A 27,184-nucleotide genomic window follows, 5' to 3' on the forward strand; every position below is an offset into this window, starting at 1 on the left:
TTGGCATTACTCTCACTTTTACCATATCACAGTATTTTTTAACATTTAAAATAACAGTTCACATTGTATATAAGAACATATTAACATGCCGTTAATTTTACGCATTTTAAAACTTACATTAGTAGTACATTGTTAACTTCTATTCTTTTCAAAGCAAGTGCCAATTCTTTCTACATTGAAATACTACATTTCAAAAAGTCTTTCAGACTAAAACTTCTTTCTTGCCAGAATGTTTTAAATAAAATTTATACAATAACTTTTACAATATTCAAGTATTTACACATTCCTATTATACATCAACTTTAGTTTTACTCGCGAGTAATTGAAAAACGTAATACCAAAATAGGTAACAACTCATTTCTCGCCTTTTTGGCGATAAAGGTAGACTTCACATGAGGTAAAACGTCTTGAAATCTGCCACTTGCAGTGAGAATGAAAGATTAACTTAAGTTTGCAATGTAACATAAAGTTTTACTTATCTTTGTGATATTCGGACATTCTTTTCTCTGCCCAGTCCTGGAAGGTAGCGAAGATTCTTGTTTGATTTATCCTTCTACCTCTAGAAGCTTTCTTTTCCCTCCAGTTCGGTCACCCTTGAAGACCTTCTTTTTCGCCTCTGCCTGTGGTCTTGGCCGTTTGATGGCCGCTGGTCTTGGCGGAACCGGGACACTTCTCTCTCGTTCCTGCTTGGACCACGTTGCTGGCCGTTCAAATTTTCCTTGTATCTTCTCCTCCGCCGCTGGTGGTCGTTCCGCAATTCGACGACATTTGCTGCGTAGAGTCCTGTCCGATGAGTATATCTTCCGTTTGGGAGCCGGGTTATAGTTGCCGTTATTTCTCTTGGCTCTCTTTGCATTCGTCGTACTTCTCCCTTTTTCATTCTGGGGGTGGTCGTGAGCTCTCTTTTCTGGACGATGGAACGGCTTCTTTTTCTTGTTACCTTCAATTTTCCAGCGGGGAAACTTTCTTTTCAATTGCTTCTGCCTCCTAATGGCTTGCCCTTGTACTTGTCGTTGTTCCACCTCTGGAGCTTGTGCCTGCCGTGCCGGATCCTGCAAAATATCTTTAAATATATACATTTTATTACGGTCATAGTATGGTTTTATTTAGTCAATATTTGCGGAGCATGTTTCACCATTCCTGGCTTTTAACACCACTACAGCGTGAGTTATTTTTTCTATGACATATGGTCCTTCAAATCGTGGAAAAAATTTGGCGGTTTTGTCTTCTGGTGCTGAAGAAAGAGAATGCTTAATTTTTAATACTTCATCTGCTACTTTTTAAGTTACTCCCCGTCGTTTCAAATCATAATAGAGCTTCTGTTTTCTTTGTGCTACTTCAGTGTTCTTTTTTGCTTCTCTAATTAATTTTTCTATATCACCCATTTTAAATTCTGCGGCTCTTTGTTGAACATAAAATAATTTATCTAACGGCGTTATAATCTTTCTGCCTAAAAATAACTCAGCAGGAGTTTTGCCCGTTGTATCATGTTTTGCGGTCGTAAAGGCGAAAGCAAATTCATTGACATAGTTATCCCAGCTTTTATGAAAATTTTTAACATAACTACGGATAAGTTTCACTATATTTCTATTGACCCGTTCCGCTATATTTGATTGCGGCCGATACGGGACCACTTTTAAATGACGTATGCCCAGTTTTTGGCACATGTCTTCAAATATATTACTTACAAATTGAGGACCACTATCCGATATAACTTTTAGGGGCGCCCCGTATTTTAAAATATATTTTTTTAAAATAGAACCAGTAACTAATATCGCGGAGGCTCGTTTTAAGGGAACAATTTCGGTCCAGTTACTAAAATGTCAACCATAACAAGGAGATACCGACTTTTATTTAACTGACTTTTTGGGAAAGGCCCAATAAATCGATACCAATTATTTCATTTGGAAAATCGGATTTAATACTATTTAGAAACCCGGCCGGGCGGAAATTAATATAATTAACTGCTTGACATGTTGGGCAGGACTGGACATACGCCCTTGTTAACTTTTGCAGTTCAGGAAAATAGACTGCCTCGCGTACGCGTTGGATAGTTTTTCGAATACCAGCATGAGAAGCTAAAGGGCTGTCATGTAACTCCTGCAGGATATTTAATCTAAGACTAGCTGGGATAACAGGTCGAAATTCGTTGTTGGAATTCGTAGTTTTTGTATAGAATAATAGACCATCTATTAGTTCGTAATGGGCCGCCCTATTTCTTATCGCCACAATATCGTGGTGGCTAAAATTTTCAGGATCCTTCAAATACTCATAAATGCTTCGAAACTCAGGATCTTTACCCATTTCGGTTATTACAGTTTCTCGGGAATTTATTGTACATGCTGTAAGCATTGCCACCTTTACGGTTATTACTTGTTCGTCTATTTTAATTCTTGATAGGGCATCTGCTACGATATTTTCCTTTCCGGGGGTATGCTTGATTACCAGATTATATTCTTGCAGCTTGAGTGCCCATCTTATTAACCTTGGGGATAAATTTTTCCCTGAGTACAATCTAGTTACCGCCGCATGATCAGAGTACACTGTTATCGGCGCCTTTCCAAAATAGACTCGGAACTTTTGCACTGCTAACAGAACTGCAAGTGCCTCTCTCTCGGTCGCGGAATAGTTTCTTTGTGTTTGATTTAAAGTTCGGCTAAAAAATGCCACGGGCTGCTGATTTTGCGAAAGTACCGCTCCTACCGCATAATCCGAAGCATCCGCTGAAATTTCTAAATTCTCATCCTTTTCAGGAAATTTCAATAGGCGCTTGCGTTAATGCTTGCTTTAATTTTTCGAAAGCACTATTGGCTTCGGCCGTCCACGAGAATCTTGCCTTTTTTCCTTTTTAATTTTAACAATGGTTCAGCAATAGCTGCAAAATCTTTTATAAAGGTCCTATAATATGAACAAAGTCCTAGAAAAGAAGAGAGCTTCTTCGCGTATTTGGCGGCGGATACTTTTGCACAGCGATTATTTTTGATTTGTCTGTCTCGATTCCTTTCTGAGATATTTTGTAACCTAAATATTTTAATTCAGGGGCTGCAAATTTGCACTTTTCGACATTAACTTTTTGACTGGCCTCATTTAATAATGAAAGCACCTGTCTTAAATCCTGTACATGTTGGTCCAGATTATCACTAGTAATAATGATAACGTCTAAATAGATAAATGTGGACTTTCCAAGAACAGGCCTTAGCACAATGTTCATACATTGCTGAAATGTTGCCGGTGCCCCTGAAAAGCCAAACGGCATACGCAGAAATGCATAAGTGCCAGACGTGGTTATAAAAGCAGTCTTAGGCATGTCCTCCGGTCTAACCCCTATTTGAAAATAACCAGTCGTTAAGTCTAAAGTCGTCATATATTTATAAGACGTTATGTTCCTTAGAATTTCTTGAATAATAGGTAACGGATATACCGGATATTTAGTTATGGAGTTTAATTTACGATAATCAATCGCGAAACGCCTCCTTTTTGGATGTGTTAATGGATAGTCATTGTTTTTCTTACATAAAACCACCAGGCTAGCATAACTACTTGAGATGGGCGTTATGATCTTTTTCCGTAACATATCTCTAATGTGCCATTCTATAATTTTTTCTTTATTCTTATCATACCGGTATGCTTTGCGGCGAACCTGCAATGAATCTCCGGTGTCGATACTATGGTTAGTAACTTCAGTAAATCTTGGAATATCACTAAATAACGAAGCAAATTCACTTACGACTTGTCGGATTCTTTGTTGCTCTTCCTTAGGCCGGTGGTCAAGGTTTAACATTGGCGGTTCCGTTTTTTCTTCTCGAACTGGTTTCATCGTCAGCTTAAGGGACGCTTCATTAAAATCCAGCGTTGCTTCTGCCTCTGAAAGAAAATCTATTCCTAAGATGATATGTGCTTGCAGATTCTTTACTATAAAAAACATAATTTTTACTTCCTAGTCCTTGATACGAACGTATAGCGGTAATTTACCTATGCACTTACATCTTTCTCCCTGCGCAGCTAACACTGTCGTATTATCCGAATTATATATGCGGTATTTCCGAAAATATTTCCTAAAAGAATCTTCTGCCACACAGGAACACTGCGCGCCTGTATCCAGGAGTGCGGTGGCTGGGATGTTATTCACCAACACTTCAATCTTCGGAAGAGTCAAATTTTTCACCATTACTGTATTTAACTTGAAGGAAGAGGGGTTTTCTTGGCCTTCGGATTTCCGCACCCTCCCGTCAGCAGAAATCCGTTTTAGTTTAAATCCTTTTTTCTTTCCATGCTTTCCTTCTTTTTCCACTGGCCTTGAGACTTTTTTCCTGGGTTGCTATTGAACTGTCGACGTTCGCCGGCTGTTTTTGGATGCTCGGGTTTCCTTGCCCACTGGTTCGCTTTGCTTCCGTAGCCGTGTGCTTGACTTTGCTGTGGTCTTGGCTCACCAAATTGGTTTCGTTTTTCATACTGGCGTCTTCTTTCAATGTCCGCCGTTCTTCGACTTTCAAACTGGATTGCTAGCTCAAATAACTTTTCCTGTGTAGTCGGATTCCTTAATTCAATAAAGTCTTGTACTTGGGGAAGTAACCTCGGCAAAATCACTTGAATTATCTCAGGACCCGGACGGTTTCCATACAAGAGTTTGAAGACGTGACTTTTTCTTAAAATAAAGCTTGAGAGATTTTCAATTGGTTTCTGGTATATGCTGAAAAGTTCCGCTTCTAATTTCGCACGATTCCTTACGACAGGGAAGGCTTTTACTAAGGCAGTCTTGAAATTTTCGTAAGTATAGGTGGGACTTCCTGCTTGACCCAAGAGACTTCTGCCTATGCATTTGAACCAATTAAGCGCTTAGCCCCTCAAAGCGCTGGTAGCTAAGGTGACTTTTTGGTACTCATGCACCTAATACATCATGAAGTGGTCATCTAGTTTTTCCAAAAAACTGGTTACCGATGAGTTTCCATTAAATGTTGCTTCTGGTTTCATCGCTGCGCGCATGGTCTGGACGATGTAACCAAATCCTTCTAGGGCGGCAGCTGGCATTTTTGGATTCTGAGCCGCTTCTGCAGGCAGCACAGGTTCTTCTTGAAACTCGGCCATGGTTATTCTTCTTCGTTGGTCGCCACTATCAGGTTCAGTGTTCCGTTTTACTTGCTTTGGGAACATTCAAGAACCTTACTCGGAACAGGGAGCTTACTAAAGCTATGTTCAATAAATGTGGGAAGTAGACAAGATACACAGGAAGGGTATACGAAACCCTTTATTTTTCACTCTTTACAATAATTTCCGGACTTCGGAATACAGAGACCAACCACTTGTGGTCTGAACGTAAGAATATAAAAATATTAACTAAAGTCTAACTTAACTTTGGAATAATAAACAAGGGCCTACGTGGAAGATTGGCTGTATATTAACAGGAAGCCGTATGTAGTACAGAGAACTGTTAACACTACAATACGTTTAAAATTATTAGGAGGATTAAACCTCTGGCCTGGAAGGCAACCAGCAACCGAGTAAAAACTGCTAAGGCAAGCGGCTTGCTTCTACTAACTCCTTCCTCTTCTTGCTTGGCAAAAAGCCACAACTTAAGGACTTGGCGTTCGCCAGACAAATTTGCATAAATAAGTTAAAGCTTTTAATTCTGGCCGGAAGTAGAAAATAAGAAGTGATAGTAAAGATTTAAAATGAAATAAACGTTAGTAAAACTTAAGATCCTTACAACGTGTTCCCTAGAAATTATTATCTCAGATTCCCTAAAAATTAGTTAACTCAACACCTTATAATTATCCTAAAACTGCTCAAGTCCTAAAATAACGATATTTTTTAGGAATAATTATTTTGTTTGCTGGCATTTGTGTTGTAATTTAGCTGATTTAATGCAGAAGTTATTAACTATTTTAATAGATGTCATTTGCACGACCGCTTATTTGGAAATATATGAGGAAGATGTAGCTGAATCTAACAAAAAGGCCAAATACTGCGATGACAACCCACCACCAAGTTATACATTACTTGGACCAGTTACGATAATATTCAAAAATGACAATTCGAGACCGCATGGATTTAAATTTATATACGAAGTTCTAGGTAAGTATAAAATTGCTTTATTCCATTTCAATAATCTAGTTTAATTATGTGTTTTAAAACAGGAACAGCATAAACAATGCTGCAGAAAACTATATGAACAAAATCATACTTTTGCATTCCTAGCATGTTTTTCCATATTTCTAAATATCTGCTCTATTTCTGAGAAAATACTGTAAACATAAAAATGCATGTGTTTGGTGTAAGCACGAGAGATTATGGCGCTGGTTCGAAGTAACGTTAACTAAGCTTACGCCACAAGAGGGTGCTACATTAAATCGAACATTCCGGCCCCTTTTGCAACATGTTTAAATAATTCTATATAAATTTACAATAAAATTCACATTTACATATGTCATTTACATTAGGTATTCTTTGGAATCAGGCAAGATGAAAAATTAGCAACGCCTTCCCCGGGAATCGAACCACGGACCTCTGGAATACCATCCCAGCGTATTACACCACGAAAGAAGAACGTAGAACTACTACACCACGAAAGCACGCTAGGAAGGCGGGAAAAATACCTTATATACTCCCCTAAAGGGTGACTAGGTTTTTTTAGGGAACCCAATCGCCAAATCCTGAGTGTCAGGAATCCTCATTCAACAACCTTTTAGTTCGGGCGCCACTGTAGAGACATTAGGTATTTTATGGAAGCAGGCAAGATGAAAAACTAGCAACGCCTTCGCCGGGAATCGGACCACGATTCGCCAGGATAACTTGTTACGCAGTAAAAATGTGAAAGCTAAATTATTAAAAATGTAAAAATCTGACTTCAGCAAAATGGTCACGTGAAACATCTTGTATCTTAAGCAATACGAATCATGCCATGTTTCATGATACATGAGATAGAATAATAACACATTTCAGTACTTCAGAAGATTTGGAAACATGTATCTGTTAACATTTGCGTTCTGAGATAAGATCTGAAAACGTTCAGGTTCAATTTTTGCAGTCCCTCGACGATCGTCCATGATCATATCCTAGTACATATGATGTTTCTCTGTGTTTTTACCATGACTGGATTGCCCTTTGTAATTTATCAAAAATATTTTACGTCCATGTTTGAAATCGGGGACCAGCATTTAAAAGTTGCAAATAAGAGGGCCTCACATTTCCTACAGTTTTCTTTCAGTAAGTTATTTTGGACAGAAGTACTGAGTCACCACTCTGATCATCTACACTTTTCTCTGATTCATTTTTGACCTGAAAACAGAGGATCCTTTTAACTGTAATGCCCGAAATAATCTCGGGCACAGCACTGGTATTCCAAAATGTCATGCCCGAGTAGAACTGTAGGAAATGTCGGGCTAATATATTTTGAGAGCATCGTATTGATACCCGAATATATATCGTGAGAAGTTTATTTCGGAGTTATTATAGTTCAACAGATGGCAGCATTTTACTGAAGGTTTCAAAGTGCGCAGCATGTTTTTGACTGCGAGGTAAACATTTCATTTTTGAAATTAAAAAAAAAATTGACAATTTATGCACCTAAATCATCAAAATAACTTGACAGTTAAAAGGTTAAGCATGTCAATTTGTAAAATTTCGCATCGTGTATTATAAAATTCTAACCTAGAATTTTACAAAATATCTGCCTAGCGCCATATATTCTCTGCGAGATTTAAAACGTTTCATTCTTGCAACTTTCATTAATAGTAAACACTCATGTATATTAATTATCATACAGAAGGTGTTTCGGGACTACTAATAATATCTTGAACAAGTGCCTGTGGAATCGATCGAAACGAAGAAGCCGATGAACTGGCTATAAAGGAAAGAAATCTCAACAACTCAATCCTCGTCACTCTTGAAGATGCTAATGACATTGCCATATATAAACTCAAAGAGAAATCGATTAAGGAATACCATCAGATATGTGATATTCATGCAAACAGAGAAATTACGAAGACCATTACTAGAATGAGAACTTGCCGTTTTAGAGGAAGGAAAATTAATGAAGACGGTATCAGATCATATAGAACTTATAGAAACTGCCCCGAAACGGAGCTTTCTTCAGAACATATCTTCACCTGTCCGGTAATACTTGCAGCTCTACATAGCTTGAGGAAATTTCCTCTCCAGGGATAGCTGTTTAGTAGAACTGGAAAAGCTGTGATTTTCACTCACGAATCCATTTGACGTCTCAAAGGACACGAGATCAACCAACCAACTATGTGCCTGAGACTCACGGTTCCACCACAACTCAAAGAATAAATTAAGATAATTTTCAGATAATTTTTAATAAACATGTGTGCAATTTGAATTTTTGTATGTTATTCTATGAAGGAATTTTTAATTAATGCTTATTTTACTTAGCCTTTTAAAAGAGAATAATACAAAATGAGGATAAATATCTGGCAAAAATCTCCGTTTACCATTTTCACCATGTTATGCGAAACGCCGATTTCTGAGAAGACCTTTCTTTATAACCTGTAATCATTTGTAATATGAACTGCAGCAGAATGTTTTCATATATATTTGTAATAGCTATTATATTGTTTGTAACTTTTGTTTCATTATGAATTATTAATTTCCTTCTTTTTCTAACATTTTGTTTTTCTTTTTAACAGATCCAGAGGAGGCGTTATCATTGTTTCATTTATATCCTAATGCTAATATAAAATGATAATGGCGCATCATTCATATTACTAAATATATCTGCGAAAATGTGATAATTTTTAAATTAAACATAATTGAATTAGTTATAATTTTCTTTGATATATTGATATATGTTACATGCCTTTGAATCTTCGATTGTCAAGACAGATGCATATATGTATTTTTTATTGTGTAAGCATGTGAATTATTATCATCGGAATACTCTGATTCGATGATAAACACATTTTCATGCGCAAAACTACCGCATTTATGGTAATATTTTAAACTTTAATTTCCTTCCGACATATTTTTCTCTCCTTCTATTACGGGGCCCACCAGCGGCCGAGCGGTAAAGTCGCTGAACACTGGTAGTTCGGTCCGAGGTTCGAATCCCGCGAATGGGCTGGCTGCATGGGCGTTTTCGTGGTTTTCCCCATGTGTAACGTGTATACGAGCCAGTTTCCCTTAGAAAGTCCTCCACGAAAGGCATCCCTCCCCTTAGGCAGATAGCCCTAGTGTGCTTTGCCATAATTAAATACACCATACACCACACCACCTTCTACTACGTCAGTGTTTCTAAAGTTTCGGATTGTTTTAAAACAAATTTTGTAATTTCTTACAACTATAGAAATAAATAAGCAGCGTTCTTAAAACAAGTGCAAGGCTCAAATTTTGCAACGTAATTCTGTATTTAAACTACTTGAGCAGGTAGATATTATATATATCTTTACGAATTTGCTTTGTTTTGTAGATGGACATTGTACACCCATTAAAAAAATTAAAAAACTAAGAATAAAGACGAGTTATGCACAATATAATATCCGTTTATTTATCATTTTTTAATTTTTCTCCATTACAATGTGTTTGCTGTTGTTAAAGGTTAGCACCGAATGATTTCACAGTTGGTTTCATTTTATCGGTGTTAGGTCTCTGTATCAATATCCTTAAACTTCCATACTTCGTAATAAAAATAAAATGCTATAAACATGTAGGCATAACAGAAATTTCCTGTAAAACACAAAGTAAAACAGAGGGTTATGTTTAAAATGTTTAAAAAATACGACCCGAGTTAAAATATTTCATGAAGTTTCGAAAATAAGTAAGTTAAACGGGAAATTCTTTGAACCTTATTTTGTTCGCAGCCTGTCGGATACATCGCTTTGTGTCTCTGTTCATAATTTTGGTAGAAAATCTTAAGAATTTATAAAACTGTTAAGGTTTCGAATTATTTATTTTAAGCAGTGAACTTCGTCTTCGCTGAATTTCTGTTCATCAATATTGGTATTTTGAAATATCTGAAGAAATTGCTTCGCTGTGTTTTATGATACAATCTGCCGCCCTTGGTGGCAATGTTTACAATACTACTCATATAGCAGGAAGATACAATTGAGTAACTGATGTCTCAGCAAGAAGTACTCGTTCTTGCTATTATGCAGCCTTCCAGTTATTACTGCTTGCATCTCCCCATTCTGAAAATTGGAAAATATACTGTGTACTATAGTTTATAAGGTATTTCTCCCACTTTCCTAGCATATCTCCGTGGTGTAGTGGTTCTGCACGCTGGGCGGGTATTCCAGAGGTCCGTAGTTCGATTCCCGGCGAAGGCGATTGCTGATGTTTCATCTTGCCTGCTTTCACACCTAATGTCTCTACAGTGGCTCCCGAACTAAAAGGATGTTGGATGAGAATTCTCCACACCCAAGATTTGGCGAATGGGTCCCCTAAAACCCCAGTCGCCCTATAAAAAGAGAGTATATAAGGTATTCCATCCACTTTCCTAGCGTGCCTTCGTGGTGTAGTGGTTCTGCACGCTAGCCCGTCCAGAGGTCCGTAGTTCGATTCCCGGCGAAGACGTGCAATTGCTAATTTTTCATCTCTTCTGCTTCCAAAAAATCCTAATGCCTCTACAAGTTAATCAGTATGATTGAAGAGATAAAAACATGTATTTCCATAAAACGAAAATCGCCACAAATATTAGACTGTTGTTCAAATGTAAGTATTGTAAATGATTAATTTGTGCTAACTAAGAGCAAATGCTTTCAATTGTTTTGCAGGGATTTTATGCAAAATAGGAGTTATATTTATTTTAGAGCCAATACTCGTTGTAATTCAGATTATTAGAATATTTTCCAAGCTCTATCTTCCTCTATTTAAGTTCTGTCTTGTAATTCTATTGAAATACCTTTCAGAAGGGATGCAAAGCAAAATCATAATTTAACTACTGTGGAGATAAAAATTACGACGGTGAAAGTAAAATGCATAACATGTCAATGATTGTGCTGTTTTATGTAAAAGGAAAGCGAAAATCTTTATTTTCTGACATCAGATCTAGAATGAAAATATGTTCTTGTGTCTATAAAACTAGTTAACGCAGGTCAATATTGTTTTGTTTTTTTACTTCCTTGTACGAAGTAAAAAGGAAGTATTGTAACCTCGAAAGGTTTCAGGCAGCATATTTCAACGAAAATATCTATTTTGACCGTTATCGAATGCAATTTAACGATGTTTTTCCTTGACATCTGTACGTAAGGAGAGAATAAAACACTCTTTTCCTCCAAAAAATTAAAAAACTGCTTTAAAATCAATTCTGAAGAGAATTTTTCGGAGTATACATACGTATACGTACGTACGTATGTATCTTGTATAACTCCAAAAGGAGTAGTCTCAGAACGTTGAAATTTTGTATATAGGACTCCTATAACATGTAGATGTGCACCTCGTATTTTGGTTGCAATCGGCCGCACCAAACGTATATGAATATATTTATATATACATCCACTCTGTTACCCGGCTCAGTTTCTTTACTCTTATATGTTTGTAAATTGTGCAGTTTTTACTTTAAAAATGATTCAATCATATTGCTCTTATCTGCCGGTTAAGGTTTTTATGCTTTAGGAAACCTGCAAGCAATATTTGTAGAATTATCAACAATTTCAAAGCTGTTTAAGTACGGTTAAGCCTAACATTTAAATAACATGGCGGACATTTGAAACAGCAGAATAGTAGATTTGTTGCCAATGTAGAGAGACTAAGCTTCGCAACAATAAAGATAACGCCTTCATTTATTATTGCGAATGAAATCATGCTTAATCCTTTCTTGCGTTGGCCGCAAGAAGGCCTTTGTTCTGGAAGCATATAATAAGTGGGTCGCCGCTGCCTCCTATGAAGAAATGAACAAATTACATCCATGGCATCTCCGGAATTCGAAACCGAGCAGTTTGTGGCAATCAGAGTCCTTATCCATTTTTCCATTCGTGCGGCTACATCTTTTATTTGAGTTACTAATTATTAAATTCCATAGGCCATTTTAGAATATTTTCAAAGAAGAATATTTTCAAAGAACAAGCTTATTTTAAAGAAATTTTAGCAGGTTGAATTTTTTTTCCTATACCTGCTTTTCGGAACAAAATGTAACAAATCGAATTTAAGACAATAGTGTAATAACTATTCTTTTTTCGGAAGTAAAAAAAAATTTTCACTTGCAAATACTTATTATGTGTTCAGAATTAAGAGAATTTCCGTATCATTTCATAAACTGATGGATGCATTTTAACGAAATGTTATAGATTTAATGTAATAATCATGTAAAACTTTCATGATCCATTTCTAAGGCTCATGCGCTATGGAAGTTCTGAAACAGAGCCTTCTATATCGAAGGAAAAAGGAGGCTAAAAGAGGATATGTTCAATTTAACAGTTCTGTAATTCTCACGACCTGACTTCACACACTAGAAATGAGGAAATTTGTGAGACACTACTGGAAATTTCTCTCACTCCTGCAGCAGTGCCGTTTCCAGGTTTTGATGCATTCTGGAAGAGGGCAGGCGAAATGAAACGGCGCCATCAAGAATGTTCCAAATATTTTCTATACGGTTTAAAAAGGTTTAGGTGAGTGAATGAGCGAGTTCACTGCTGATCCAACCACGAAGGTAAACCAAATGAAATTGTTCGCCTACAGGGAAAATATATTGTATGTCGAAACGTGGTCAAAATAATAATAATAATGCAGTAATATACAAATGATCCTAATACTTTGAACACCATAATTTCTATGTGAGAAATCTATAATACAAAAGTTACGTTGCAATATAAATTATACACAGATATCTAATACCACCGTACTAGTGTGTCTACAAACTCCGTTGCAATACATAAGTAAAATCCGCTAATATATTAAATCATATGGTACAATACACTACAAAGCCGCATTGCAAACTAGTTCAGTATGGTACATTTGAAAATGCAAAATAACAGAAAGGAATTAAAAGGAAGAGAAATTAAAGGAAAGACATCTCCATCGCTATAGACTGATAGCTTAAAGGCTGTGTTGTTGATTGTTTCATCGTGTTTGTTGTAGTTTTTCGACGAGTGTAAACGTGTTTTTACAGCTGTACTGAATATACTGGCTGATAAATTGTTTTAATTCTTCATCAAATGTTATCGTCAATCTCTCCAAATCCACGAAACCGTAAGAACCCAACAACTGATATCAGAACAACTCCATAGGCTCACGATCGACTGCTACTCCGCGGACAAGCAGGTTTTATATAGCTTTTAGGCTGCTTTTGAGAACATTCTGGGCCAAACCGGTAAGAAATTTTTCCAGAAGATTCTCCATCCTTCTATGGCATATCGCCAATTTTGCTGCCATATAGGCTTTTCTTGACAAATATGGCAGCCCTGCCTTCCTTTGCCATTTTCTGGCAACCCTAAACCCTCCTTGAGGGGACCGCGACTGAACATTTTGTAATCGTATGCAAATCAGCTCTATTAATTTAATTTAATAATAGCCTGTTAATTCTTCATTCTCAATTTTCTTTCCTCCTTATTCTAAAAATAATAATAACATTTCAGGATTGCTTCATTTCTTGATCAATCTGTGCTACAAAGCTTGCGTAACGCTGATGACATAGTTAATTGAAAACCTAAACTCTTGAGAACTGAAATTTTTGTACACCAAAACCTTCCTCTTTGGTGAGCCGCCATGTTGGATAAATGCTTACTTTCCTCGTATCTCTGTTGCTGCTTAGATGCCATTTCATTTCGCTTTTATTCTCTTCCTATCGCAGTAGTATTGAATAATGGTATATATGCTCTGGAAATAGGCACACGTGACGTGCTAAGTTTTTTGTGGCCGTAACTTGTTTACTGAAAGTAAAATGAAGATTGATTCTGAAATGAAGATTGCATTAGCAGAAATTCTTCCTCTTCAATGGGCCACCTACGTTCTACGCCCTAAAAACATTGCTATATTTTTTCTCTTTTTTCATCACACACACACATATACTCCTTACGTACAGTATGTATATATTTATATATACTTATGTGTATATATACACACACATACACATTGGTATTGCCATTTTCAGTTGGAATTTCAGTTCATATTTTTCTGGGAGTTGTACAACCAGATGTTATAAGCACTCTCATATACAAAATTTCAACGTTCTACGGCTAAGAAAATTCCACTTTTACAATACATTTATGAATAAAGAGTCCTTTATTCTATTCTATCTTTACGTACAGACGTAGAGGAAAAGAAATATTTAAGATGAATTCGAGAACGGTCGAAATAGATATTTCCGTTGAAATTTGATAGACCAAACTTTTCGCGGTTTCAGTACATCCTTTATTTCGTGCAAGGAAGTAAAAACGAAAGCTCAGGGACTTTTTTATGAAATCAGCATCGCATTAGAGATATTTTAATATTTTTCATTGAAATAAAATTGAATAATAAATCAGTCATGTTCATTTTTGTTCTAGATATGAATCATCTTTTGAAAAATCCGAGTAAATATAAAAGAAGTACACTTTAATTTTGATTTGTAAGTTTTTTATTACTTAATGAAGTTTCGGCAACTGTAAAATAAATTTGCTCTATTTAAAAAAAAAACTAATAAATTTACCGCTACAAATGAAGTCATTGAACAGTAACATAGCTTAATTATTTCAGTGTTAGAATGAATTAGACTTTGTGAGTGTAAGACTTTTAACACTAATTAAACCCTCAAGAAACATTGATTTAGATCTTCATAAAATTAGTCAAGTCTTTATATTCAAAACTCTTAATCGACTGGTTTAGTGTATGGACTCTAATGGTAAGACTCGTGGTCAGACTGAGTGAATCAGGCTTCAGACAGACTCGCGGTCAGGCTTCAGTCAGACTGAGTGAATTTATTTCTGCCAACAACCTATATCTTATTAATTAAGATTATGGACCTACGTTTCAGGCAACTCAAGGTTCTAGTTATATTGATGTTACTGTTATTAGTTCAGATCTTCTCCAGGATGTTTCGAGCTGGCGGCTATCTGAAAAAGAATCCCTTTCTGATCACATGATCATTGAATTTGAATTTTGCCTCCCTACGGTCTTACGAGACACCTCAAATGTTCCTTTTAATATCTTAACTACAAAGAAATCAAATTGGGATCGTTTTCGGCAGTTTTGCTCTTCTCGCGTCACCCACTTCATTGATATTCTTAACGATTGTACTGGCTGTTCCTGCCTAAATACTCTTATTGAGGTGTTGAGGATCTTAGTTCTGTTCTTCTCCAAGGCATCTCTAATTTCCATACCTGTTAGGAATCATGACAAGCACAAATATCCTTGGTGGTCTACTGAAACTGGTTGCATGAGAAAGGGGCTTAGTGCCTCTAGGCGTAGATTTTAGAGTTGTAGAAATCCGTCTCTTAGAGAACTGTATAAAGGTAAATATCTCGAATACAGAAAAGTGTACAATCAAATGCTTGCCTATGCTAAATGTCAGTCTTAGAAAACATTTCTTTCGTCCATGATTGTTCAGAGAGGTAAAAAGAAAAACTTGCACACTATTTCGGTCTTTTTGGATATTAAAGGCGCCTTCGACAACGCGTGGTGGCCTTTTATTCTCAATCTTCTCAAAAAAGTGGAACTTCCAATGAATACTTTTTCACTTGCTGCTGACATTTTAAATTATCGGACGGCCAAAGTGCAACTGGGCTCGGCTTCTGCAATCCGTCACTTTGTAAGGGGTTGCCCTCAAGGCTCAGTTTCAGAACTTAACGTTTTGGAATATTATTATTAATGATCTCCTATCAAAGCTGTAAAATCTTGCTTGTTGTGTGTGTCCTTGGCCGATGATGTCTTGCTTTGCTTCCAAGGTAAAGACCTTTCTGATACATTTTTCCAGGCACAAGAGACTTTAGATCTCGCTTCCAACTGGTCAAAAGGTTTTAAATTAGAGTTTAATCCTGATAAAACCAGAGTTATGATTATTGAAATGCGAAACATTTGTTATGATGCATTTCAGTTATTTCTCGACGGCACCCCTTTGACTGTGGTAAAGAAAGGGAAATATCTTGGGGTTTTTCTTGACTGTAAATTTTCTTGGAAGCTACACTTAACTTATGTACAACAGAAATGTGATAAATTACAGCGTGCATTAAGTCGTATTGCACGCGACACATATGGTATTAATTTAAACGTTCATTCGCTCATCTATAAACAAGGAATTGCACCCTTCATTATGCATGGCTCTAGAGTCTGATATATATCGCTTAAGAAGAAGATGAATTATAAATATTTACCATGCGTTCAACGGCGGGTACTTTTTTGGTTCATATGTGGATATCGTACCGTTAGCTGTGAGTCTATTTATGCAATTTCTGGCTTTCCTCCAATCGACATTGCCATTCTTCATTATATTGCCTATAGGGAAAATATTTCTTCTTTCTGCTGTCTCTCAATATGATTGTATTTTACCTCCATCTGATTTTCCTCATCCTTCAGAAAGAAATGCTGTTAATATTATTCAATTTAGCAATAAAATCGTAGATGATTCGCCTGTAACTTGTTATATTGACGGCAGCTAAATTGATTGTAAGGCTGGTCTCGCATTTGTTATCTTCAAAAATGGTCTTGAATTTCAGCACTTTCAATTTAGAATTAGATATGAATGTACCGTTTTCATAGCTGAACTTTTGTGCCTAAACTTCGCCATCAAATGGATTCTGTGAACAAAACAGTGCTGTTTCAGGCTATCTCATTTGTACTGATTCCCTATCATCCTTGGAGATCCTTAAATGTATTTATTCCTCTGATAACATCAATATCGAGATTCAAAAACAACTGAAAAACCTAAAAGATAGTACTATTTCGGTTGCATTTTCGTTTGTTCGTGGTCATACAGGTGTTGTTGGGAACGAACAAGCCGATTTCCTTGCTAAGACTGTGACTAAGGAGAAATTTGACACTTTTGGGCTCAATATCCCTAATTCCTTTTATAAGAACGTCATGTATGAAAGTATTGTGGAGTCGTGGAACCACGAATTCATTAGCTCAAATAAGGGGAACTTAACTAAGAGATTTTTCTCTTCCATCAAAATGAGATTGGTAGTGGTGGTGGTAGTAGATTTATGGCGCAAAGCTCTAATGGCCATATGCGCCAAACACAGCAAAATGAGATTGTCATGTCATCAATTCTTCACAAACTCTAAATCAATCCAATTTCTTACTGGCCATGGAAATTTCAAAAGTTATCTGAACAGATTTCAGTTGAGCTCAGAGTCTGTTTGTGATTGTAGCCTCGGTGGCAAGGAGAATGTTGAATATGTGCTTCTTCTATGTCCTAAATATGAGAGGGAAAGAAAAAGTCTTGAAACTGGGACTGAAAAATTATAATAGTAACTGACTTCCAGAATTTTACCAATTTATTTTTGAGCATATTCAGCAAGCTATGACTTTCAGCACTTGTCAGTACTGTACAGTACGCTATATAATATCATGCAAGCAAAAGTGTGGTCTTTTCATTTTAATTAATTAAAACCTCTTTTTCTTTAAAAACAGTTTTTTCCTCACATTTTCAACATACAGAGCGCATACAATAATTAATTACGTGTACGTAGACCCTTTCTTCGAAAAAAATCCAATTATCCGAATTTTTGGTTATCCGAAAAGGGTGCAGTCCCAACTGATTCGGATATTTTGAGTTCTACTGCAATTTTTTTAAGTACTACTATAGGATTCTTTTATAAATTTAGTATTATATTTAGTACTGCTAAGTCTACCAATTTTTAATTGCTATCTTTATTACAGTTTAACTGAAATTATATTATGAAATATTCGTTAGAACAATCCATGAAAAAACGAATAGTTTAAGCAAAGATTACACAAAATCAATTACTAACCAAAAGGATATTTATACGCGTATTATCATGCATCAATCATGGTGACAATATGCTTTGATGGCGTTATTACTGCAGGGATTACGACAGCATTCGTCAACTATACCTCTTTTACGAACTTCACGTTTTTCAACTGTATGATAGGCAGATAGCCCTAGTGTGCTTTGCCATAATTAAATACACCACACCACCATCAACTGTATGACTTCCACCGAAAAACCATTCCATCACTGGGCCTATTTAATGAAAAAAAAAAAAAACAGAAAAATCAGTTTTACGAATGAAGTTAGAAAATAAGTTGATGATAATTACTCTTAAATACAGATTAAGAGGAAATTATGCTTGAAAAAACAATTTTAAAATTAGAATACATATTAAACCATATCACTAATTGAAGGAATGTAGCCTAGGATCAGCATTTATTTTAAAACATAAATATTACAAAACATAAATTAACATAAATATCATGACATTAACATAAATATCATGACCTCTATATCACCCATATTTTATGTAGAATTCAAATCTAAATTCCAGATAAAATACGGATGTTTGAGATTTTAGGCTATTTTAAGCGACGGTTGTTTAAAATTTATCAGAACGAAAGCCCTCTGAAGTTGGTGCTTCTTAAAGTGGGAAAAGAGACATTCAAGCTTTACATTTCGGGATGTTAATGACTAATCCTAACGTACACCTGCATATATGTACAAGCATGGGCAGTATGCAGGTTATTAAACTGTTTTAATGGTATAATATTTCCTTCCTAATTTTTCCACCCTGGTTCTTTAGTGCATTTGTCCAATAGTTGATTTTTCTTCGTTGTCGATGGATACACAGATGTAAAAGCTAATTAGAGGATTAGCTATCATTCTAGTGGTGTTATAGATAATCTCGTTCAAAACTCGGATAAATCATACAATACTCAGACACTTTGAACATGCATTTTTTTATTACATGAAACTTGAAAAATATATTTTACTGAAATGTTCTGAAATTTTACTGAAAATTAAAAAGTTAGTTTGTAGAGGTATTAGGTTATTTGGAAGCAAGAGATTTGAAAAATGAGCAACACCGTCGCCGGAAATCGAACCGCGGACCTCCGGAATACGCGCCCAGCGTGCAGACCACTACACCACGAAAGCACGCTAAGAAGGCGGGGAGAAATACCTTATAAGCTATTAATAGAGTGTATTTTCCTCTTTTTTCCTTATTAAATATTGAATGATAATTAATTTTTTAATAGTTAATAATGCAAAAGATGCCAAAAATTCTTAAGAAACGTAAAGTTTTCCATCAGAAGAACCGCTGATGAAAGTCATCTTAGTAAGTTCAATTTTACAGTATATTAAGCTAGATTTGATTGTAGAAAAGAATGCAGAGGAATTCTAGTATCTCCAAGTTACTCAAAATTTTAACTAAATAAATTGCTTGCCTTGAAATCGGTTTTTCTTTCCCCTACGCACTAAAAAATTAAACTTGCTGCGAATTTATTTATATATTTAAAATTTTTATCTAAATAATGTAACAATAATAGGTATTGAATTAAAGAACACATTTTTGAAAAGCAATTCATTATGTATTTTAGATAGAAGAATTTGTACAGCACTTAGAATAGACAGGTGACACGACGTCCGGACTCCCTGGCGATTTGCATACACTAATAGGGTATCATCAAGTTCCCGTAACAATCTAAAGTTACACTCCGGAATCAAAATATTACATAGCCATACAATGGCAAAGTATCAGTTTTTTTCTGCATACGGAATTAAACCTTCTGGTTACATCGCATGCTAACACTCTGTTACACATACCCGTTACACTACACTGTTACGAATTTGGTATTTAAAAAGCTAATGTTAGTTCAATTATAAATTAAATGGTTTTATTTCTCGCGCAGTGCAGCGCGTGACGAATATTAAAAGAAAGCTAAGCCGGAAAATTGAAAATACAAGAGTGCGTGCATTAAATAAATAAATATCTCTTTTTGATTTCGAGAAAGTACCAGAAAATTCTAGCGCGTGATTTTAAAATCTTATAAAAGGAGGAAAACATCTCAGTTTGTAGTAGTTGCTTAGTTTGTTGTTTAGAAAACTGCTCTTGCTGATTGTAGCGAATTCGCGGATTAACGTTCTTTAGCTGTTTTGAATTACGTTTTATCGGACATTTGAGTAGTTAAAAGATAACTACTGTGAGATATTGTAATACTGCATGATAATTTGAGAAAATTTAAGCATTTTTGTTGTGATAATAATAAATTTTTGTTCATTTTTCATCGGACTTGTGCATTCATTTCATAACGAACCCGTACGCACGCAACAATTTTTGGTTTCAGAAGTGGGATTTGAATGCCAATAGCAAGAGCGATGGAAGAGCAATTAAGGCAGTTAATATCAGCCTTTGCCTCATTTAAAGAAGAAATTAAAGAGGAAATGAAATTGGGCCAGGAATCCGTTAAGGAAGAAATGAAATCGGGCCAGGAATCCGTTAAGGACGAAATGAAAGCCGTTCAAGCTGGTCAAGAAAAGATTGAAGCATGTCAAGAAGAAATGAAAAGAGAAATTACCTGCATAATAGAAAATAAATTTGAAGCTATGGAAGGCAGAATTGACACAGTTGAAAATAAAGTTGGACAAATTGAAGAAAAGGTTTCTTTCGTAAAAGATCAAATTAAAGAAAGAGTTTCTTCGGTGAAAGAAGAAATAGAAAAAAAGAGTTTCTTCTGTAAAAGAACATATAGAAGGGAGAGTTTCGGCTGTGGAGGAACGAATTGAAGGAAGAGTTTGTGCCGTCCAACAACAAATCGAACAACAAATTGATGAGAGAGTTTCTGCAGTTGCCAAAGAAATGGAAACTTTAAAGAAATTCGTAACGACGGCAGGGAGCAAGAGTGATGATTTTAAATTCTTACCGATGCCTGCTCGTCCATCTCTGAAGCTATCCACATATGATGGGAAGACATCCTGGCAAGTGTACGAGACCCAGTTTTCTATCGTTGCGGATGTGAATGGATGGGATTCCCAAGCTAAGGCCTGTCATCTCGCCGCTTCTTTAAGAGCCGACGCAGCGGATATCCTTCAGACTCTTCCCGAAAACAAAAGGTTAGATTTCGAAGTTCTATCCGGCGCCTTGGAGCTGCGCTTTGGGGAGAAGTGTTTAAAAGACTACAGCAGGCTCCAATTAAAATCCCGTCAACAGAAGCCCACAGAATCACTCCAGGGACTCGCCACCGATGTTGAAAGGCTGTCCCACCTCGCCTTTACGGAGCGTCCGAGAGAAAGGAGGGAAATTCTGTCGCTGCAATATTTCATCGATGGCATCCGGGACCCTGAAATACAGAAAGCACTGCGAATGGCGGATGTTAAAGATTTAAAAAGCGCTTTAGTGTACGCCATGAAGTTCGAGGCAGCCCAGCAAGCAACTAGTAGGGATCGCTACCCAGTTAGCCTGCTCGTCCATCTCTGAAGCTATCCACATATGATGGGAAGACATCCTGGCAAGTGTACAAGACCCAGTTTTCTATCGTTGCGGAAGCGAATGGATGGGATTCCCAAGCTAAGGCCTGTTATCTCGCGCTTCTTTAAGAGCCGACGCAGCGGATATCCTTCAGACTCTTCCCGAAAACAAAAGGTTAGATTTCGAAGTTCTATCCGCCGCCTTGGAGCTGCGCTTTGGGGAGAAGTGTTTAAAAGACTACAGCAGGCTCCAATTAAAATCCCGTCAACAGAAGCCCACAGAATCACTCCAGGAACTAGCCACCAATGTTGAAAGGCTGTCCCACCTCGCCTTTACGGAGTGTACGAGAGAAACGAGGGAAATTCTGTCGCTGCAATATTTCATCGATGGCATCCGGGACCCTGAAATACAGAAAGCTCTTCGAATGGGGATGTTAAAGATTTAAAAAGCGCTTTAGTGTACGCCATGAAGTTCGAGGCAGCCCAGCAAGTTACTAGTAGATATCGCTACCCAGTTAGAGCTGTGCGAGTCCATGAGCCAATGGATCAACTGATGGCTCGTTTGGATGATTTAGCCAGAGAATTCGAGGCTTTGATACGGAGTAGGAGCGAGAAGAAAGTGGGTCGAAGGTGTTGGAGATGTGGTAGTGAAGGTCACCTAAGACGGAATTGCAGAACACCCCAGGGTACGGAATATAAAGCAGATGATTTTACCAGACAAGTCAGTGGCTTGAGACGGAACAGAAGTGAAAAGAAACTAATTCTTAAGTGCTAGAACTGCGGAGTTGAAGGCCACATACGAAGAAACTGCAGAACACCCCGAGGTACGGAAAATAAGACCATTTCCCAGCAACGACGCAGTAAACAAATTAGTGACCATATCGAGGAACGTAGGTTGCCAGATAATGAAAAACCTTGTTTTAAAGAGCTTAAAATTTATACAGTGAGTGGCAACAGTAACGGAATGTCCATTAATGGGAATATCGATGGACTTCCTTGCAATATGATCATTGACACAGAAGCTAATATTACCATCATTAGGAAAGATTTAGCTCAACAGTTTAAAGATAAACTTATTTGGACGCCATCCTGTGTTACCCTTCAGACTGCGTCTGGTGACAAGATCGAGATAGCTGGGAAGTTAAACGTGAACATCACGTTTGGAAGTGCCGCCTACCATCACACGGCATATGTAGCGGATATTACAGATCCATGCATACTCGGATTGGACTTTTTAAGGAAATACAATTTTCCCTTAGACTTCAAAAACAACAAACTGCTTTCAGCATCTGCTGACATGACTATCCATGCTCAGAAGGGATCCTCACCTGGAAATGCCGACGCCTTGTCCGAAAAACCCAGCTCAGGAAGCTGCCGAAATCATACTAGGGTGGAAAAGAAACGTAAGACTACCAACTGTTCTCCATCCCCAGATGCTCTTCGGTCGAGACCCTCATCTGCCTTGTGACCGCCTGTTTGGTCGCCCTACGGATGCGCCTTCATCGCCTGAGGAACACATCCAAGATGTCCAGGCCCGGTTTGAAGGAATGCACCGTTCTGCACGAAAGCGAGTGAACTTGGTCACGAAGAAAGTGAAGACCAGATACAACTCGAGAGCTACTGGACATAGATCCAACAAAGGAGACAAGGCGTGGTTGTTGAACCCGATTCAACGAAAAGGACTCAGGCCTAAATTACAGTCACCTTGGGATGGTCACCACACAGTCCTAAACAGGCTGAAAGGACCTTATAGTTCGGATCCGTAAGTCTTCGAACTCTGATCCTAAAGTCGTTCTTTACGACAGGTTAAGTTAGCTCATTACTATGGCCATAGTGCGTAATGTAAATAATTGTAAATAGTATAAGACCATGGTTCTTTTTGTTTTTAAATGTGTATTTGTTTTGATTTGTATTTAGTATTTGATATGCATTTAGCATTTGATTTGTTTAAGTTAGTTATTGCATTTATTGTTCATGTTGTTTGTTATTGTAATGTAATGTTTATGCCTCAGTTGCATTTATGCCACAGTTGTAAGTTTAGCTTCCTGTCCAGGGATTGTACTGCCCGGGACGTGCAGTCCTTGGGTAGGGGGCAGTGTTACGAATTTGGTATTTAAAAAGCTAATGTTAGTTCAATTATAAATTAAATGGTTTTATTTCTCGCGCAGTGCAGCGCGTGACGAATATTGAAAGAAAGCTAAGCCGGAAAATTGAAAATACAAGAGTGCGTGCATTAAATAAATAAATATCTCTTTTTGATTTCGAGAAAGTACCAGAAAATTCTAGCGCGTGATTTTAAAATCTTATAAAAGGAGGAAAACATCTCAGTTTGTAGTAGTTACTTAGTTTGTTGTTGTTTAGAAAACTGCTCTTGTTGATTGTAGCGAATTCGCGGATTAGCGTTCTTTAGCTGTTTTGAATTACGTTCTATCGGACATTTGAGTAGTTAAAAGATAACTACTGTGAGATATTGTAATACTGCATGATAATTTGAGAAAATTTAAGCATTTTTGTTGTGATAATAATAAATTTTTGTTCATTTTTCATCGGACTTGTGCATTCATTTCATAACGAACCCGTACGCACGCAACAATACATTTTATAATATGCATTGCATTGATCATTGCACTGTACTTAAGGCACATTTACAAAACTCGCTGCTACACTTTGTATACTATCTGTTATATGCTGTATAATATGATCAACATTTCTCTTGACAATTCAGACATAATTTGATTATACAGTACATAACTTTATTATATAGGACATAGTGTTTGATACAACAGGTTAAAATAAAGAGCAAAATTACACATTGCAAACAAATTACACAATTACACGTTAGTTACTTTATGCTGTACTTATAGTACACAAAATACAGGTAACAGATTTGAGGACACAGTGCAGCCCGTGCTACTTTTGATTAAATAACACTATGCTAAAAAATCACTGTCGTATAAAGTTTGCTGTAGTTTGAAAATATACCAAAAATAACTTTGTAATTAAACATTCTCCTACTCGCATTGCAGGTCAACACACTGCTATATAGAAAACACTCAATGCACTATAATTGTTTTAATACATATTACATGGAACACTGCACTGTATTTAAGACACCTTACAAAACTCTTTTCTACACTTACTATACTCTGGGTATTAGCTACATATTACACTGGACATTACTCTTGAATATAACATAGACACTGGTAATAACTCTATTATATACAACATAATTCTTAATACAAAGAGATTTAAGAAACTGTTAAACGTGCACATTGAAAAAAAAATTACAAAATACGAAAACATCCATTCGTTACTTATTGCTGTAAATATAACGTACAAAGTACAGATGTCTTGTATGGCAACCCACAGCATTCAATATATGAAGCACAATACATTCCACACAGAGCAATATTCATAATTGCTTTGCTCAATATCTTTCATAACGTTGCTCTAGATGAACTAGATACATTATAACTGTACTTGCCATACACACTTTACTATTTATATGCTATGCTCATGAATACATTAAGTTGTAGGACTGCAGTTATAGTTACTAACTTTAGTCCTACAACAATCCTACAACTTACATGCTGCTCAAAGCATAGCTCTACATGGTATACGGGCACTTACACATTTTACGACGTACTATACGCAGTGTCCTCTACAATAGACTTCCCTATATGGTGTACAATATTCTATTTATAATATGCACATACTTACATTATTATACCCATATATTTATATACTCATTACAAACATACATAATTAAACCATTTATATTTGGATAATATTATATCATATTTATATTAGTTTTTCGTGTTCCCAGCCTAATGTTACTTTGCGAACTAACTCAAGATGGATTTCTTGCAGAAGCCACTGGAAAACAGTGCACATTGATGCCCTATCTCTGCGAAATAAAGCCAATAAGCTATATTATAGACTGCATAAATCCAGTCCTAGTGCTCTAAGTTTGTTCCTAATGCTTTTGAGCTTTCGAGCTGGGACGGCTGCTTACTGAGCTTTTATGCGCAATGTCAGTATCAGGTAGCCTCATGTGCCCTAACTCCGTGAGAGGGCAAGAACTAACATAATGATTAGGAGTACCTAGTTCATTACAGGCACATTGGTCAGTTCTTGCTATTCTCCTTTTGTAGAAATATTGCGGAAATGGTTTGTGGCCTGTCGTAAAGCGGAAGGATAACGGGCTGAGATGAGTCGATCTTGGGAAACTCTGTGGACAAAGTCCCATTGCGATATAAAGTCCCACCCTTATTGCCCTTATTGCTGAGGTTTAATGCGGCAGACTCGCTTCAGATAAGATTTGGGAAGCGGGATCTGGCAAGCCTGCTCACCGATATTCTTTCCAGCTCCCTTTGGGAGAATGTCTGCATCCTCATTGCCCTTGTGGCCCGCGTGCACTTTAATCCATAAATCTGGATATTGCAGTTAAGCGCATTTTCTTTCAGCAGGCCTTGTATATCTGCTATGATCGGCGATGGATGGAAAGGATCACGAAGAGCAAAGATTGCTGACTAACTATCTGAGGAAACGCAAAAACTTCTTGGTCAACAAAATTCATAGCCAGGAGCAAGGCTACTGCTTCTGCCTTCTGAAGATCTGCTAATTCCAAGCTATCCTTTACGTGTTTCTAAGACTTTATCATGGTGTTGAGTAATAAAAGCGAAGCCTGTCACTTCGTTGATTTTTAAGCCATCAGTGAATATGCTGAAGTCTCCTCTTGCGTCTCTTTCCCATATTTCCTGAGATATAGAGGTATGAGCACGAATGCCCAATCCATAACTAGCAAGATGAACTTTGAGGTGATAATTTTTGTTCTCAAAGTCTCATGGGAGAAATGAAGCTCCTCTAAAGGCTGTTTTGAGGCTGACTTCCTTAGAAGCGGGGCAGTTGAGACATTTGCCTCTTGTAACGCCGCTATTGGCAGGAGAGTAAGACCAACTAGAACCGCTTCCGCTGCTGTGGTCGTTTACCCGTATGTTTCCGTTACAGCAAGGACGTACAGTTGTTGAATGCTATTAAGTAAATTTAATTTCCTCGCAGACAATGGGTAGGACCCAAATAGCTGCCCTATACAAAAACATTTTTTCTACTACTGTCTTGTAAATAGTCTTAAGAATGTGGAGTCGTAATCCCCAATCTTTTGCCCTGCATAATTTTTAATTTAGTCGTATTCTTGTGGCCTTAACCCTTTGGGTTGGCAAATAAGGAATCCAAGTGAAGTTTTGATCCAAGATCAGGCCAAGGAGTTTTAGCTCTTTGACACTCTTGACCGTCACTCCTCTTAGCTTGATGCGCGGGTTCACTATGATAGTTTGTTTGGGATTGTGAAATATTAAGTATTTAGATTTATCCTGTAATATTTTATTGTGTTTTTCAGTGGAGATGTTGTCAAAAAGCGAAAAAGGTTTAAAAAAAGGTTTCTAAAGTAAAGAGATTACCTGAAGAGAATTTCTATACAGATTAGTGCGAAAAATGTTGATCGATATAGTTTGTTTCCGAATGGAGATCACAGAATAATATTGAATTCGTATTCTCGAAAACACTGGCAGGGTTCACCATTGGCTTGTAGCTAACGTAGTAGCACTTGTATTAATTAAGAATCAGAATACGTACTTTAATGAATTTTTTGTACTATTACTAAATTACGATGCAAAAATTATGCAAAACTTCATGAGAATATTAAATATATATTTTTAGATTCCGCAAATTTCTAAATTATTTACGTGAAAAATTCTTTCCGCATACCTTATGCAATAAAGTTATGATATAAAGATACTGATAAAATCATAAAACAGTATCACTGAATGGCATTTAAGAGGGGGGGAATCAAACACGAGTTCTTCTAATTTATATACTAACCGATCTCTGAAGGCAAAT

General features: G+C 36.8%; 1 protein-coding gene across 1 annotated transcript in view; it reads left to right on the plus strand.

The window, feature by feature from the left end:
• Positions 1 to 9,617, plus strand: part of LOC146999393 (CUB domain-containing protein 2-like) — a 52,025-nt gene extending 42,408 nt beyond the window's left edge. The window contains exons 11-12 of the mRNA XM_085823920.1: positions 5,890 to 6,072; positions 8,646 to 9,617. Of these exons, the coding sequence (XP_085680046.1) occupies positions 5,890 to 6,072; positions 8,646 to 8,701 (239 nt within the window). The 3' untranslated portion in view covers positions 8,702 to 9,617. The remainder of the gene's footprint in view (positions 1 to 5,889; positions 6,073 to 8,645) is intronic.
• The last annotated feature ends 17,567 nt before the right edge of the window (positions 9,618 to 27,184 follow it).

Source organism: Stegodyphus dumicola, chromosome 1 (assembly GCF_044657685.1).
Source record: "Stegodyphus dumicola isolate Sdum_Otavi_A_Nest chromosome 1, ASM4465768v1".
Classification (NCBI taxonomy): Eukaryota; Metazoa; Arthropoda; class Arachnida; order Araneae; family Eresidae; genus Stegodyphus; species Stegodyphus dumicola.